This window comes from Kryptolebias marmoratus, linkage group LG24 (assembly GCF_001649575.2).
Source record: "Kryptolebias marmoratus isolate JLee-2015 linkage group LG24, ASM164957v2, whole genome shotgun sequence".
NCBI lineage: Eukaryota > Metazoa > Chordata > Actinopteri > Cyprinodontiformes > Rivulidae > Kryptolebias > Kryptolebias marmoratus.
Window position 1 is genome coordinate 767,079 of NC_051453.1, and position 17,730 is coordinate 784,808.

At 40.3% G+C, this 17,730-nt stretch overlaps 1 protein-coding gene across 3 annotated transcripts in view; it reads right to left on the bottom strand.

The window, feature by feature from the left end:
• Nucleotides 1-17,730, bottom strand: part of nos1apa (nitric oxide synthase 1 (neuronal) adaptor protein a) — a 135,959-nt gene that overhangs the window by 15,595 nt on the left and 102,634 nt on the right. For all 3 annotated transcript variants that reach the window (XM_037974117.1, XM_037974116.1, XM_037974118.1), the window contains 2 exons: nucleotides 8,169-8,334; nucleotides 4,154-4,330 (listed from right to left, as the gene is read on the bottom strand). In XM_037974117.1, the coding sequence (XP_037830045.1) occupies nucleotides 4,154-4,330; nucleotides 8,169-8,334 (343 nt within the window). The remainder of the gene's footprint in view (nucleotides 1-4,153; nucleotides 4,331-8,168; nucleotides 8,335-17,730) is intronic.

Sequence of the window (17,730 nt, forward strand, 5' to 3'; positions counted from 1 at the left end):
CAAAGCAGCATGTTTACTTTGAGCTGCAGCATCTGAAGGTGTGTCATGTCCGGGTCGGCTGGATTTCTACCTGCCACAGATGCACCTGTGTGTGTATTAAACTGTGACAGACTAAGCTGAGTATTGATCTGCAGGGCTCCTTTGCTGTCCCAGTCGTTAACCCCAGTTTCAAACAACAAGCGTCCGTGACAGTGAAATCAATACAAGTCACCAAACCCTGCTCCGCTCGGCTGGACACGCTGGAAACGTGGCCTTCAGATGCAAACAGAAAACCTCTATCGAACGTTTCATTAATGCTGAGTGGAAGAAGCTTGTGACACATGAGAAAAAAAACAGAATCAGTACTTTATAAATAAGCTATATGTTTGATTCCTCCCACTAACGGAGCTGAAACCAGAAATATATTATCTTTATCTTTGCTTCAAAGAAAAACAAGAAACTGAATAACATTTAACACTTAAGTACCCAGTCCTAATCATGATTTGTTTCTACTCTGGAGCACAAAGGAAGGTTAATATCAGGTAACATTTTCATAAAAAGCTGCTCCTGTAAGTCTGTTTCCTGCAAGTTCTACAAAGTTATTACCACTCCATCTGTCGAGGTGAAACACACCAAACAATAATAACATAATATATATGAAACCTCAGCAAGAGTCGGCTTGAAAGGCAGTATGTCTGACATTTTGGAGAGGTCAGAGTTCGTGAGACAACAGGAGGAAAAGATAAAAGTGCAGCACAAGTCAACAAAAAAAGCACAAATCATAGGAAATAAAGACGGAGAGACAAAAAGGCTATTTACCCCTCAGGCTGAGGAGTCAAAGCAGAATATAGAGGTTCAAAAATCAGCTGGAAAAGTTCACGGTTGTGTTAAAGCATTTCCAATTCTGCAGGACTAAATGTTTACATGCACAAAACTTAGAAATGATCATCACTCAAGCCTTTCAGGGTTTAGTTTCAGTGAATTGAGTTTCTACATTTGATAAATGGTAGTTACAATTAAAGAAGCATCAAATTTCCTCCATGCATCTCAGTGAGGTTCAGTTTTCTTCTTCCTGTTTAGTTCGGAGGTTTATTTCCAGTCTCCTAATCGTTAATCAGCAGACCCCCTTAATCTAAATTAATTTAATACCTCTGTAATCTCTTCGCAAAATTTGGAGCATTTGATGAAAGTAAATTTCAGATTCATGTTGGTAAATTACAGCCATCACTTGGAAGATTAAACTGAAGATTGACTGAAGCAGCCCTGAGATTTGCTGTTTTAACCTTAAGGGCTTCTTTCAATACATTTACATCACATAATTGCTTATACAAATAGAAAATAAGCTACTGGACGTCCTCCATGTTTGCTTCAATTCAAGCACTGAGAGGACCCTGACCTGCATGACAGTGACTTTCCGTCCACACATTTAAATAACAGCATTATCTGCTGAAATGAAATGAAATGAATTAGAATCCCCATCAGCAGATTAGGAGGGACAGCAGAAGGTATAAGGAAAGAGGACATGATGTTGAGGACAGTTTGAAGCAGAAGGTCAGTCTTTGTACATCGTCTGTCCTCGTTGTAACCGAGTCGTTTCTGGGAAATGTGTTTAAATGGAACCCGAGCGGCCTGTAAAACCACGATCCTGAACCTTAATGTCCTCCATCTGAGTTTGATCAGAGATCTTTGCTGAGGTCTCGTCACTTCTGTAATAAAAGATGTGAAGTCTGTCCAGGCAGGCTTGTGAACGACTCAGATAAGATTTAGTTTTATTATCAACAAAAGAGTCACATTTTAACTACGATGATTATCTTCAAGTTTGGTTTCAATCAGAGCTTTTTTTTATTTTATCAGTCATGTTCTGGTTGATTTTCCACAGATCCAATTTAAAACAGGCTCATAATATGAATAATTAAAGGCTTTTGCTTGGAAAAAATGCTGGCTATGATATTTATTCTGAAAAATGTTGACAAATAAACCCTTTAAAAGGACACAGTCTGATTAAAGTGAAGTGGCTTTCTGCATGAAAGTCCTAATTATCTTCTTGCCTGTTGTAGATCACAAACAGCTCCAGTTTACTTCCAAGACAACTGATGAGCTAAAGGCTAGTCAAAGCCAAACCCAGTGGATCAGTGTCATCCAGAAAACAACTCCAATCCTCAAAATGTCATAAAAGCTTCATGAAAGCCTTCGTATAAACTGCCATCAGTTTCACATTAAATCACTGTTTACATGGACGTCTGTGGTTATTTACAACCACAAATAACCACATGAATAAGTGACATGAAGCACTTCCATGGCAACCAGAGGTCTCATCTGGCAAGATTTCTGCTAAATTATCCACATAATGCATAACTGATGGCTGTGTAAAAGTTTAAATCTTAGTGTTTGCATGAATCAACTGTGAAATCTGAAGACAGAAAAGATGGCAGCAACTCCTTTTACACAGAAACCCACTTCAAAATGGCTGACCGATTCCTTTAATGCTCCTGTGGAAACGGCTCTGAATAAATATCTCTGTTACATCTCAAAATGAGCAGAGTCAGAAGGCAAGTGGCTGCATGGGAGAGGGTTTATAGGATTCAGACTGGTTGGTTTGATCGAATCAGACTAAAACTCTCTGCAGAACACTGTGAACACTTTCACTTAATGTCTCTGCAGAATCTACTGTTGCCAAACGCTGGACTGCTGCTCAGAAAAACTGCTGCTCAAAATTAAAACTCGGCGTTTTTTCCTGAAACAAAATTAATACTTTAATACTGAATTGTGCCCTCAGGCCATACACATGGATTTAAACAAACAAAATAACTCGCCTTTCATCCGTGAGCCAGTTGTTGTTTTTGGGTTGAATGAGAGAAACAAACAGTGTTCCCCTTGGTCTAACTAATCCCAGCTTTACATAAATTAAAAAAGCATGGACAAGTGAAACAGAGAGAAAACGCGCTCCGACTACCAGGACAACCATCTGAGGGGACAAAAAGAGTCAAGGACAGAGCAGTGCAAGAGTTTCTACTCGGAAACAAAGTTTGTACACACATATTTATGTCAAAAATAGTTTCTGATAAATTAGGAACACAGACAGATAAAATTGGAATCAAGTGTTCTTTGTTTCGTCACTTTTCTCGAACTCCTGAATCCAAACCCAGTTCTGACAAACTGAGCTAACCTGAAGGAAACACTGCTCTCCATCCAGTTTTATTCTACAGCCTGAAATCGGCAGAGACGAACGCACACACATATTTCAATCTGCTGAAAGGAAGGAAGGAAAAATAAAAAAATGAAGCTCAGCCCCTGAACCCTAATTAGGAAGGATGTCAGTGTTTGATAGATGGAAAACAGCTTTGAGTGTTTCATCAAGAAAAAAGGGGAAAATAAGGGAAATGAGTAAAACAGATTTTAAGCAATTAGAGTTTACACATAAATTAGATTTAGAAAGTTTTCTCTATGCCCATTTTGTAGGCCGAATATGGTGCAAGTTATTATGTCACTTTACTCAAGTTGAACCTAAAATAAACTATGCAGCAAACACTGAACCGTACAGATGACTGCAAACGGGAGCTTTGTTGTTTCTGTCATTTAGGATGTTCTGAAGGTTTCAGATTTCAGGGAAAGTTTGAACTGATTTGAACTTTTTGAGTTAATGCACTGTCATCCCAAACCAGTGGCTCAGTGTTTACCACATGAGCCTCAGAAATAACCATCAAAGTTAGTCCTCTAAATGTAACTTTTCAGGGGACGACAGACAACAAACCAAAGGAACAGTGCACCACATGCTACACAGCTATTTCATCTCCCAGGCAGTCGGGAGCTCCCTGTCTGTTCAGGACATTAAGCAGCATCACTGTCTCCTCATCCGTCCCCCAGCCAAAGATCTCCATGTCCTCGTCCTCCTCGTCCTCGTCCTCCCTGTCATCGCTGTCGTCTGTGTTCGACTCGTACTCTGAGGCGATACCAGACTCGCGGAACCTGGTGAACTCCATGCTGCCCAAAGATTTGACTTCTCTGGACAAGAAGTTTGCTGGAGCGACAGACCCGTCTTGACCTCTCGTCTCCGGCCTGTTAGTCTTGACCGGTGGGGGAGGCGAGGGGAGCCGAGGAGGTGGAGGCCCCGCGGGCCCCGGGGGCCCCGGGAGGAAACGAAAACACTCCAGTTTGAGTAGACACTGGTCCCTACCTAGTGGGCTCCCCAGAGTCCTGTTGGAGGAAGAAAAGGCGTTGCTGGTTCCGTCACCGGCGCCGAATGGAGGCAGGTTGATGTCCGACACCTCGGGTTTGGGCGTGGTGGGGTCGCAGATCACCGGAGGCACCGTGGACCGGAAGGTGATCTCCAACAAACTGTCCTGAGAGCCCACTGCAGAGAGGACACGGGGTTAAAAGACATTGAATAAGCAGGACGGAAGACATGAATAAATGATAGCTCACAGATCCACTGTGGGTTGATTTAAATTCAGCTGTGATGACAGAAGACTAATCTATGTGACACAGATATCTATGAATTCTGGGAAAAAGAGGGTTATAAATCTTAACAAAATAAATCAACCGAAGCTTGGACAGGGTAAAAAAAAAACGTTTCCAAGCATTTCATCATTATCGTCACGTCTCCTCGGTGAAACGTTTTCAGCAGCTGTTTAGAGACAAACAGAACTGACCTGAAGCAAAAATACATGTGAAAGCAATATTTCACACTCCAGGATCAAATATAAACCAAACAGGCAAACATGGAGAGCAGCAGAAACAACAAGATCTAAATTATTTAAAAATAAACAATTAAAGGAAATGTGACAGCATCCGTACAGTTTTATCTACTTTCCATCTGCTCCAAACCCAAACTGTTCAGGTGGAGACTTCTCGTTTCATATACAGTAATTTAATCATCTGAAAAAACTGAATGTTTAAACGCTTATTAAATAATTTTTAAAGATTATTTCTATCTTTTAAATGACTTGGGTTGTTATTATGATGAATAAGAAGCTGTTAAAATGATCAGATCTTGGTCACTTTGACCTGTGATGTCAGGAAACGACAGCTGTAACTAACAACATCAGGCCAGATTAGTTTCCTTTTAGGTGTGTAAGTTGTGATGTGACACTTAGCCTCGGATCTGCAACAAGCATCAGACAGAGTGCAGATTGTGCAGATTGTGCAGATTGTGCAGATTGTGCAGATTGTGCAGATTGTTATTGATGGTTTTCTACATTTCATTTTCCAGACTTGGCTCAAGATGGATTTTATTCATTTTGAATAAAGAGCATATTCACAACATTTGGTGTTAAAAGCACATTTAACCACTACATCAGCCTCATATCTTCTTAGGAATTATCCTAAAACTTTAGCCCGACTTCTAACTCAAACAAACAGTCATTTTGGGTTCAGGTCCAGATTCTCCAAAGCCACTGTGTGTTTTCCTCCCCGTGTTTCCTTCTTTGGATCTGTGCTTGTTGTAACATAAATCTTTGTTTCAGCCTCAGCGAATAATAAAAAACATCCCACATAATGATGCAGTCTGAATGTAGTGATGCTGAACATGTTGTTGAACTTTCTTAGTTTTATTTAGGTTGAAACTAAGAATAAACTGATAAACTTTTCATCAATGATTATCTTAAATTCACCAGCAGGTAAAAACCTGTTTTTACTTAGATATTATGAGCTACTGTGTATTAACTGATAAGACAAAAGGGAACTAAATCTCAAAGAAAGTGTAAAAAATGTGCATTGTGAGAGTTCTGATGCATTAGAGCGGAATAAGAAGTTATCATTGCTCATATCTTTCTTTTTCTTTGTCCGCTGACCCACTGAAAAGTTTTGAGTGTCCAGAAAAAGGAGAAAAAGTTTCCCTGAGTGAAATGAGGTGCATATTAAAACGTCCAACTCAAAGGGAGAGCAACGAGAAAAATGTTTGCTGATGAGATGAAAGACATTTGGAGGGCAGGCTGGGCTGAGACGGAGCAGATTGTCTGTCTGAACAGACTCTGTGAGGACGGAGATGGAAAGGATTTAGAGCAGTCGGGGACGGACAAACCGCTTCAGGACGTGAGTCTGAGAATACCGAGGGGCGCGATTAACTGCCTCCTACTGGTCATCAGAAGCTCCAAAGAATGATATTCCATGAAGTTTAGAAGTGTTTCACTCAATCTGCTGTCTGCAGAGGTAATCATGTCTACTCCTTCATGCTGTTTTCATTGTAAGCAGAAACAATAAATACCGTAGTAAAAAAAGCACGAGACCATAAAAACATAAATATGATCAGACATAAAATGATGCAAATAAGCCAACATCAGAACAGATTAGTTTGTTTTAAATGATGGTAAGCTCCAGATCAGGTCTTTCTGCACACAGTGAGCTGCAGCTTACAGTCAGCTGGCAGTCTTTGCTCAGTCTGAGCGCTGGTCAAATCGTACCTCCACCAAACTCTACTCCCATTTCATCCCCTGCAGGTGTCCTTCTGCTCCAACCATTACCATTTCATCCTCAACGTTTGATGTTTCCGATCAGCTAGGTCATTTAAGCACCACTAACAGTCACCATATGCACCAAACCCTGCATGAATGCACCACACATACCCCTGTGACCCTGCAGGTGTGCAGAGGGACCAGCTCTACTTTAAACAATGTTAGGGACTATTTCCATTCCACGGTCATTTTAAGTGTACTCCAGAAGAATAAATGGCTCAATCGTGGTGTGAGATATAAACGCAGCCGACTCCGACTCTCTGCACTGAAGCGGAGGCTGCTTGTATGAATATATGTATAAATGTTTAAATGTGCTGATCTTTGTTTCTGAAGTGTATTCCAGTTCATCAACGTTGGAGCAGCTGCCAAGTGACCTGGAAAACATGACTTCTTTTTCTATCTAAAACGTAAGGAAATGGTGACCAAAGCTACAGAAGTACAACCTGGTGGAGGGACAAACTGACTAACTGACCGAAAGACATTTGTTGTTTTCTTCTGTCAGATTATTTTGTTTTACATTTGATTCCCTGTACAGACGTTTCTTTTTAGTTTAAAAAAAAATCAACCCCTCTAATTGTGTATGCTTTTCAAAACTGCAGCTTTGTGTGTACTGCACCTTTTCATTTCCTTGTACAGAACATGTTTTCAGCTCTGATATTGATCTGATAACCATGCTCCTGAGGTGTAGGATTACCAGCAGCCATTGTGTTGTTTAAAGGCCAGAGTGGAGGAAAATAATGTTGAGAAATCATCAAAACGTGTTCTAACTGACCTAAACAAACACATGAATACACTTCCAACTGGATGAAACACTGTTTGACCAAGTAACTGAGTTCAGGGTAAAAGTTTTATATGAGGTCAAAGCCAGGGAGAACAGGCTTCTTCCTTTATCCCCTCTGGTGAACGTTCAATAACAGGAAAAATGCTTCTGTTTACAAATCTGCACACATTTGGTTTCGTCACAGTTAAATGAGCTGCATGTAGGTTGGTTTTTTATGGTGGGGACATTTCTGATGCTTTCTGCTCACAGGTAGTCAGGAGCTTCTTCTGTACAGTTCCTCAGGGTTCTATGTTTGCATCCATATTCTTTCTATAAAAAGGTTCCCCTTGGGCTTCATCTTCACATAAACCACAGTTTGTCTTTCAGAGACTCAATCTTAGGTGGCTTTTAACTTCTTCAATTTTAACACTGTCCAGAGGAAACAGCTTTTGTAGATGAGGTCCCTAAATTACAGAACCACCACAAATAATCCACCCTGCATGTTAGTCAGGCTCCAACAAGACCTGTTTTTAAAGCTCATTAATATTCATTGCCTTTTAAATTTGTATGAGAACTAAAAGCTTATTTAAAACTATTTTTTTTATGCATTTTATTTCCACTCCATTTTATATATTTTACTGCATTATTGTGGTTGCTTAAGTGTCCTTTTTGCTATTTAACACATGTACTTTAGTCAACAGCTGTTGTTTTAACCATGCTTTATAAAGTCAAATATCTGTGCAGAGGTTTTGTTCTTGAATTTACCCGTGTGTTTGTGTTTGTTGCTGCTGCTGACTCTCCCACTGAAACAAAGAGCTTCCAGCTGATTAAAGGTTAAAGATCTGCTTGTTTGTTTCCAATTCAAAAAGTGTTTAAATGTTCCTCTGCAGCTTCGGTACATTCCTTGTATATATTTTTCTCAACATGTCAACTGAATGAGCAGTAACTCCTCCATGTGGTGTGCACATGCTCCGACTCACTGGAATTTGGTCCAAGCATCTTGGTCTCCAGCTCCTGGATCTGTTTAACCAGCAGGGAGATGTGCTGCAGCAGGTCTTTGTTCTGCAGCAGCAGCTGATGGACTCGAGCCTGGGCCTCCAGCCGAGCCGTGGCCTCAGCACTCAGCTGGTCCTTCAGGAGGTGGACCTGCAACAGGAAAACAGCCACAGGGCTCATGTTACAGAAAAGCTTTAAGATCCCCAAACACAGATATATTCATGGTCCACCGCCATGAAAGGCAGCCTGTGTCTGAGTCAGTACATTTTACTGCAAGATCTTTGTTTAAAAACGCATGCAAGGCATCCAGCAGTAAGCATTTCTCCAAGGAATAACAGTTTTATTTTACACTGGTTCTTGTTGTCCCTTGTCTTTTGTGGTGGGCATGACAATTTTTGTGCAAAAAAACAACAATCACATTTATTTTCCTCCAATATTCCCTTTACAATTGACTACTAGTGTTCCAGAGTTGTGTGAATTCAGAAAAATGCTCGTAGGCTCTTATAATTAACAGGGATAGAAAAGGCTCAATTCTAAGGGAATTAAGTTTACACCCAAATGTCCTAAAATTGCAACAGCCCAGCTTTTAATTCCTGCCTCAGCTGGTGTTAGTTCCCTTCAGGATTGCACTGCTTTTCATTAATCTGACTGCAACTTAATGTGTTGCCTTTACGTCTGAATGAGACCCCTGCTGCTTTCTGCAAAACATCACAACTGCAATTTTACTAGGTTTTCTAGGATGGTAATCTTATCAAGTACTTCCAGCATGAGACAAGTCTGAATGTAACAAACAGGTAGCAACTGTTTGCAGGAATCCAGCAGATTGTGGTGATAAATAAAAAACAAGTCGAGTTTCCTAGATGATAGCTTTTCTAGCATTACCAAGTGCTCTATCAGCTGGAAGTGTTTCTTTGAGTCAAACAAATGGAGAGAGAAGTGAATGTGGGCTCAGAGTTGCAGCTTCAGCTCTTTGACACAGAACAAACAGCAATCAGCGAGAGGCAGAGGAGGAGACAAGTGAAAGATAACACTCCTTTAAAGTCCACAATTACACTTTTTTACTGCTCAGCATGGTGAAAACAGAGAGAAGTGAACAACCGTTTCCAGACACTACTGGTGGAAATCCTGCATCCACAGCTCCATCAACTAATGTCAGGATGATTTCATTCAATCCATACAGCGATCAGTGATTTGTTTTAATAAATCTCACAACAACAAAATGACGCGTGCTCTAATCCTGAACAACAGAAAGCTACTGCTTTAACAGAATAATGAGGCTCACTTCAGCCTTTCTGAGAGACAGAGTTTTAGGTGTTATACCTTAATCCACACGCTGGCTTTTATGGAACAATTATATCAAAGTTTTATAGCAAATAAACTGCTTTATTATACCACCTACGAGTGATTGGATTCTTTCAGTTGAGATAAACCAAAGAGCAAAACAATAAAAATGAATCCTGGTTACTTTCTTCTTCATAAATGAACATTTGGTTTTGTTGTGCAAATCAAATATAGTGGTGGCCATTAAAGCTTAAGTTCTAAATCAGTTTTTACATTTGAATAGCATGTTTATGAATCTAAAGGTTCATTTTCTTCTTCTTAAATCCCAAGGTGTTCCCAGGCCTCAGAGGATATCTTTTCTGTGTCTGCTCCAAAACTCCCTCCGAATGATGGAGCTCCTCACCTCCTTGGACTCAGAGGAGTTGACCCTCAGTTCACACTGATCGGATATCCCCAATCCAGGTGAGCGGTTACCCAAAAAACCAAGCCCAGCCTGGGACGGGGCCCGCTTTCCTTGTCCAAGTTGACGAACGACTTGCCAGAAGCTCCTCGAGGCCAACCCAAAGTCTTTCTTTATTCCTCCCAGTTTTTGCTTCTGCAGCCACAGAAGCCCCGATCTTCAGAAAACCAGTTTACTAACACCGTTTGTATTATTTTAGTCTTAGATGGTTTTCAGTAAAGAGAATTATTTGTTTTTACAGAAAAAAATCCAAAGAATTAACATGACCTGTCAAAACAATAAAACAAACAAAACAAAATAGTTATTATTATTATTACTATATCCTTTATTTTACCAGGAGAAAAACTCTTTGCTTTTAAAAGATCTAATTGGCCAAAGTTTGAATTGAGTGAACTTTGATTTGGTGGAGTCTGCTCAGCAGGAGGCATCGACTGATTTGTCACAAAGTGTTTTAACTGCGTGGTATTTAAATCAAAGCTGTGTCGACTTAATGTCATCGCATCATCTGAGTGCTTTCACAGCCAGAATCGAAGCGATCAATCTGTGATAATCCAGCGGGGATCATCAAACACTCATCAGCTCTCAAACACAAACTCAGACTTTTAAAGAGTTTCTGACCAGCTGACAGTCATTTCAAACAAATATGAGTAGAAACACAGCGTTTAAACACTAAATCATTACAGAAACGTGGTGAGTTTAAACACCTTTCTGTGAAATATATAATGCCAATAAGCTAAAAGTAGCAGAACTGTAGCTAAAAGTAGCATAAGAAAACAAAAAAAGACCAAGTATGCTAAAACATTTCAAACAGAAAAATGTTTTAAAAGATACTGAAGAGATCTCACTGTATTTCTACAGGAAATGTTATTTTAAATGTGTATAAGTATGCAGAAGTAGATTGCAAAAACGCACAAATAAAACTCCAGACAGCGTGAATGCTGACTCGCTCAGAGCAGGAAGTAACTGTATCATGAACAACAGCTGCTGGATCTGTGCACCGAACAGCCTCTGCCTTTATAAAATGTTAACAGAACCAGCAGCACTTTAGTGGCAGCTGTGATCCTCATGTAACCTTCATGTCACAGCCTGCTGTGCTTTGCAAGATTAAAGCACGGGCTCCATTTCAATTTGAGGCTGAAAGGCTAAAAAACTTCTTTTACACTCTGAATCATTTATCTAAAGACAAACGCCGTTCAGTCACTGTGCATGTCTGCAAACACACAGCAGTTAAAAAGCACACTCACACCCAGCTCCTGAGCTACAGTGACTCCCTGATCTGACCTAAAAGTCCTCCAAAAATCTGCCTCCTCCGGTCCCAAGCAACAGAACTGCCTTCAAAAGTTCAAAGGAGGAAAATATCAAAGTCTCAACTCTGTGGAATGGTTGAGAAGTGGCTCAGCATTAGAGAGGGCCACTTATTAATGATTTCCTGCCATGAGAGGCAGCGCAGCTCTCACTGATTTGATTAAGCTTAACCTTGGAGTTTGATCGAGGCCCAGCAGGCCTTCAATTTTAGCTGACTAAGAGGCAAAGGAGTACCGAGCCAAAGAGGGCGAAATATTCCTCCAGCTGCATGCAGAGCAGGGAGCATTTCAATGTTCAACACTAATAACCTGGAAGAGCTCACAAGTGTTGACATTAACTCGTTTGACAGGAGGAGGTTTTTATCGCTGGCCACAGAGCTTAAAAACACAAACATGGCAACAACTGAGTCAGTCTTACAGTTATTGAGCTCAAACTTGGAGTGGTAGTAGCCAAGCCTGATCCCCAACACATACTCGGAGCTCTAAGAGACTGCCTAAGATCTTTGATTCATAATTTTCCATTAACTCTTTGGAGTCAACTCTGTCTGTTGGCAAAAGATCTCATGATTCACGATGGCTGCCTCTGCAAACCCAAGTTAGAAATCCCACAGATGGCCATAATTCAGGCAGTTTCACAGACATGGAGCTGAAATTTGATGTGGAAGTAGCTGAAAGGGATTCACAGCCCATGCTCTGACAGGGACATCTCACAGCATCTCATGAGATCGTTCATAACAATTTCAGGGTTTGTCCAAACCGCTGCACCGCCGACGTTCCTCACCACAGCGACAGAATACATGTCCTTGAACATTTGTGGGAAAGGAGGCAACAAGAGGGAGCGAGATGAATCAAGAGGTCTCGCGGGGAGACACAAGTCATCAAAACTCGTTACGAGTCCCTGTTTTCTCATTTCGGCTCCACGTGGCCACACGGAGCCGGTTACCGTGGCAGCAGAATGGCTTTTTGCTGTTGCGTCAGCAGTGACACTTTTCATAGAAGAAGAACTGTGTGATTGGAACCAGAAGGAGCCAAGGACGCTCTGCTGTGTTCAGACATTCAGGGGGGCTCGAACACGATGAGTGCTGCAAGTTTTAAATAATTCTGTTTTTTTCTTTACTTGTTTATGTTTTAATTAAAAGCAAACACTTCAGACAAAAGAAGAAATTATTCTTGCTTTTTGTTTCAAAAGTACTTTAACCAGCTTGTATATTTCTTCTCAGATGTGATAAAACAGCATCTTTACACGGTTCAAGGTGCCGTTAAACTAACTTTTCCATTTTTAAATTTAGTTTTTAAGACCCAACGTTAAGCATCTCTGTGAACTGTGCCAAACAGTAAGACCACATGATTTAGGTTTAGACCGTGGTCTACTAATTAAAACCAAAAAAATAAATATATATTCTCATTCATTTCCAAGCTGCAGCCAGTAAGAAAACCTTTTAATAAATTAAAATGCAGACAAAGAAGCAATTACTTGTGTTTCGCTGTGGTTTCCCCTGTTTGCCTTCTTATCTAAAGGTTCCCAAAACTGAATGACCTCACAGACCCTGAAACAACTCGTTAAAGCTCTAATTAGGCAGCAGCGTGTTTTTATAGCTGCCATTGTTCAAAATTATTTCCCAGGAGACAAGAACCAGAGGACGGTTTTCTGTTTCCAATCCTTTCCCTCACTATAGGTGGACATCTCTCTGCCTGAAGCCGCTTTCCTTCCTTTTTTAAGCAAAAAACATTTCTATTTCATTATTCTTTAAGAATATTTTCATCTTTAATTCACCTCAATGGTTAAAAGTTTACAGCGTAACAATTAACGAGTTTGGAGAATTATTGGTTTGATAGAAACAAAAACTACGCCCTTCAGAATCGATCAGTACTTTTGTTTTGGAGATGTTTTGTGGTTAATGTCCGTCAGCATCAATGGTGGGCGATCATGTAACTAACTGTGTGTTCGTTTGTCTGTCTGTTAGCAAAATATCTCAGGAACCAGAGGACAGATCTTTATGAAACTATAATTCAAGATGGACGCCACAGCTAATCCACCTTAGCAGAAACAAGGATGGCAGCAGCTGAGAGTCATCCCTAATCAATAAAACTTGCTCGTTTCATTTGTTTATAACGTTAGCAGGACTGGTTTGTAATCCTGAACTCAACATCAGGACTCAGTGTACAAAGTTTAAAATAGTTTCTCTCAAATTAAATTCAGATCAAGAATTTATTTCCATCCAGCTTTGAAAGAGTGAAGCAGTTTAACGTTGCCTTAATTTTTTAATGCAAATCTGTCAAATCTGTAGCTGTCAGAAAAGTTCTTTGTTTTGACACTTTTTGAAACCATTTTTAACTATTTTAGCAACACGATTAAACTGGAAGAAATCTGAAGTTAGATTGAGCATCTGATGAACACATCTGATGTTTTCCACGTCTGTAAAAAGCCCTCGGCATCTCCAAGAAAAACACAAGAAGAAGGACTAATAGTGATGAAAGTTTCAGGCAGCGCTGAGGAACAGTGTAACAGGATTATGGCTGCTTGTTCTCCGTGACTCCACAGGCTGAGGATGCACTCAGCTCTGCACGGCCTGCCCACGCTGACTCCCTTTCATCTTAAAGCGTTTGAAAACCCTCCAACAGCCTGATTTTTGTCACATTTCTGGAGGAAAAAAAACACGATAACAAAATTGTGATTTTACTGGTGCAATCACATGGAAACCATAAGAAATGGGCCTGCAGCGTGAGCGGGTAATGAAGGAAACTCTGGGAAATTAAAGAAAGATTATTGAACTGTGGAAGGACCAGGAACTGAAGAGCCAACCCTAATGTTGCTGCCCAGAGTTAAAGAAAGAAAAAGGAGATAAATCACAGGAAAGTAATACCTGGAAAATGTTTAAATGTTTCGACAGAAATAAAAACAAGAGAGCAGCAGGAGGACTGATGGGAGTGAACAAAAACAGAAAAATAGATCATTCTGAGAACATAAAACATCCAAAGGTTAAAATCCATCAGGCAGGCAGACGTTTTACTTCTTCATTAAAGATCTCCACTTCCACTCAGCTGAGATGAGCTGTGATTAGTGTTGGCCTCCATTTCTTGTGACCTCTGATCGGCTCTGCATCGAGCTTCAACAACAAGAATCCTTCCCCGATCCTCCGTAATTACAGGCTGTTTGAAGAGGAAAGTGATCCCCTCTGAACCTTTTACGTCTGCAACAAACAGAAACAAACTCTGCCTTCGGCTTTCAGACGCAGCTGTTCCGATTAACCAGCTAAGATCTGCACGAACAGGTGACAAATCAGAAGGAAATGATGCTGAAATATTTGTGGGCTTCTATTCTGCAAACTGTTCAACTAAAAATGACCTTCTCTGCTATTTCCATAGTTCCACACTAATAGAAACCAGCAGTTTGTTACTTTTTAACACTGAAGATCATTTCTAAGAGTAAACACTTCAAGTCCAAAGAGAGAAAAAAGAAATCTAAATAAAGAAACGAGGAATAAAGCAAAAAAAAAAGTATTAAGCAGAGATTTAAAGCTGTGTTCGGCTCACTGAAGCTGCAAATCAGGCTCAGATTAAAAGAAAAAGTCAGAACAAAGAAAACAAAATTCCTTAAGGGCTAAATAAACAACAACAAACATCTCTGTTTAGAACCACCAGTGGATCTCATCCTATCAGATAAAAGAATGCTTCTGTGTTCTTTAACAGAAGAAGACGGCTCGGCGGCTCTGATGTTGTGACAGAAATCGTTGTTTATCACAGGTCTGTTGTTGTTGTTGTTGTTGTTCTACTGATGACAGCTTAATGCACCAAAGGCAACAAGTGTGTAAAATCACAGCAGCCGGGCCGTTGGAAACAAATCAGAAACAAGAAATAACCAAGTAGGTTGTTTGTGTCAGAGTGAGATGGTTTCAGTGAACCCAGAAGAATCTTTTAAAGTCAAACATCCTGAAACTCTAAAAAACACAAAACATTTAAAAACAAAGATCTGTGAAAGCAGAAATGTTTATTTGTCTGTTGAACGTGGACAGAGCGGACAGAGCTGACAGAGCACCACGTTCCACCGTTTGACCTTCAGCGGTGAACTGAGATCTCCTTCCTTCCAAACGTTGGAGACGAATCGGCTAAAAGGAAGTTCACCTTTTCCTGACAGGCGCAGTTTGTCTGAGAGACAAAACAGATTCCAGATTATTCCTCGGAGCGACAAACAGCCCCAGACTTAATGAAAAGGTTGGCCGCGCCGCAGGAGAATCAAGTCTCAACTACACAATTAAACAAATAAGATCATTTCTCTGGTAAAATGTCACAACAAGAAAACAGAAATGTTGTACAATTATGTCTGCATCAAAAAAAAGAAGACTGGATAGTGATTTTTCCCCTGTTTTTAATTTATTTGTCACTGTTTATCATTTTCTCCTAATAATGAACCTTTTCAGTATTCACACGAAGCTTAATCCTAGCAGAGTTCAGGATGATTGATGTAAAAGAAAAAATGTTTCTGCTGCATCTTGAATACATTTAGTGATAATGAACCTGCACAAAGTAGGCTGGAATCTCGTTCTTTGTCCACACAGAGTTTTCAAAAGTCAACGCACAAGAAAAGTCTTTGTAAAAGTCTCCAAAAACAACATTTACAGGTGAATGAGAGGAGCAAACAGAGCAGAAAGGGTCTGCTAAAATCCATTCGTAGCTGCAGGATTACATTTTGATAGGGCTGAAAATGAAAAAACAATAAAAACGTTTATTTCAGTTTTTCTTTAGTTTGTTTGCTCTGATTGTTTTCAGAGATGACTGGACGTGCCGTGGTCACTGCGAGCTTTAACGAGCTGCATCCATCACAGAACAACAGTCTGAGCTCCGTGTGGTCACATCAGCTGACGGCTGTCAGAGCTGCTTTAAATCATTCTACTATTATGGAAGTACAAAAAAATGCAACTGCCTCAAAGTGTTCATGTCAAAATATTAATACAGCTCCAAGGTGTGAAGATATTGTAATTTTACAGAAGCGTGTGACGTGGCTGAGTGTGTATCTGAACACAGGGTGAATAAAAACACTTTGAGGTAAAACATTTTACTGCCAGGTGGGGATGACCTCAGAGCTGCAACCGAGATGTAAAAACAGAACTATTTCCTGTTTATGAACAGCTTTTCATCCATCGAGGACAAACCACAGAGGCAGACGGCAGCGCTGCAGCCGAGCCTCATCAGAACCAAACAGGACAGCAGGAATTCATTTTCACTGCTGAGAAACCTTCTGCTATAAATGGTAAGATACCACAGGTCAGACTTTATGAAACATTTACCACTTCCTTCATGAGCCAAAGCTCCGATTTGCTAAAAAAATAAACCAACATACACCGGTGTCTCTGCCAGTGACCTGCAACCTCTGACTAATTCCTGACAGTTAAATCTGTGACAGCACCCTCATCCAAGTTAAAGATAAATAAATACAACTGCTAAGTTTTACTAAAATCCCTGAATCCTCCTCGGAGACCCGGGGGGATCAGGTTTGTTGAAGTGTGAAACTGAAGCATTTCGACTCCAGGCTTTTTGAATTCAGGACACAAACTGCATTGGTTAATATGTTGTGAGCTGAAAACCTGTGTGCTCACCTGTCTCCTCTCCCGCCGCAGCCACTCGAGCTGAAAAATTCATGTCTGCAGGAGAGTGCACTTCATCTATATTTTCCTTTCAATTACTCCTCATCTGGCAGAAACATCTTAATAGCATCTGTTATCAGGGATCATTCAGCCTTTCCAGCTGATTAGCTGTTCCTCCGTCAGGATGAACTCCCCTCAGAGCGCCGAGGGCTCAACAAACACAACTTCTTACAGCATTCAGCGATAATCAGGCTGCTTTATTATTTTTGACTGGGCTGACAGCCCACACATCGGGGACTAAAGGTGAGAAACCAGATGACATTCAGACAAACATCGTCTCTTTTTGTCTGCAGGCTGCTGCTGTCAGATTCAGAGCATCCATGTGCAACGAAACAGTTGATAAGGTAGACAAATTAGCACTTTTTGCAAAAACGTAGAGTGAATTCTGGTGAAGATGCTGAAACTGAACCAGCAAAGTCAAAACAAGCAGAACGGAGGTAAAAATGAGCAAAACGGTAACGAAAAGCTAACATGAGCTAAACTGTAGCTAAAAGTAAAACTTGTAAACGATAAACGACAAACCAAGCTAAGCAGTAATATACAAATACAACCAGCTGAATTATCTAAATTTAACAGATCTGCAGCTAAATATTTGAAAGAAGCCTAAAAGATACAAACACCAGAACTCACAGCAGCCACCCCCTGATGAACTGAATGTTTTCATGCCTGCAAGGTTAAAATGGCTGAAAGTGTGCTGAAGGAGTTAAATGCCAAACAAACATTTGAAAGAAACTGAATGAATATTCTCGCAGCTGGAGTTTCTGCAACAATCAGAACTATAATTGTGCAAATTTGTTAGTTTTATGATGCATATTGATTCAGACGTGAACAACTCTGGATCAAATCAACTTTATAAACT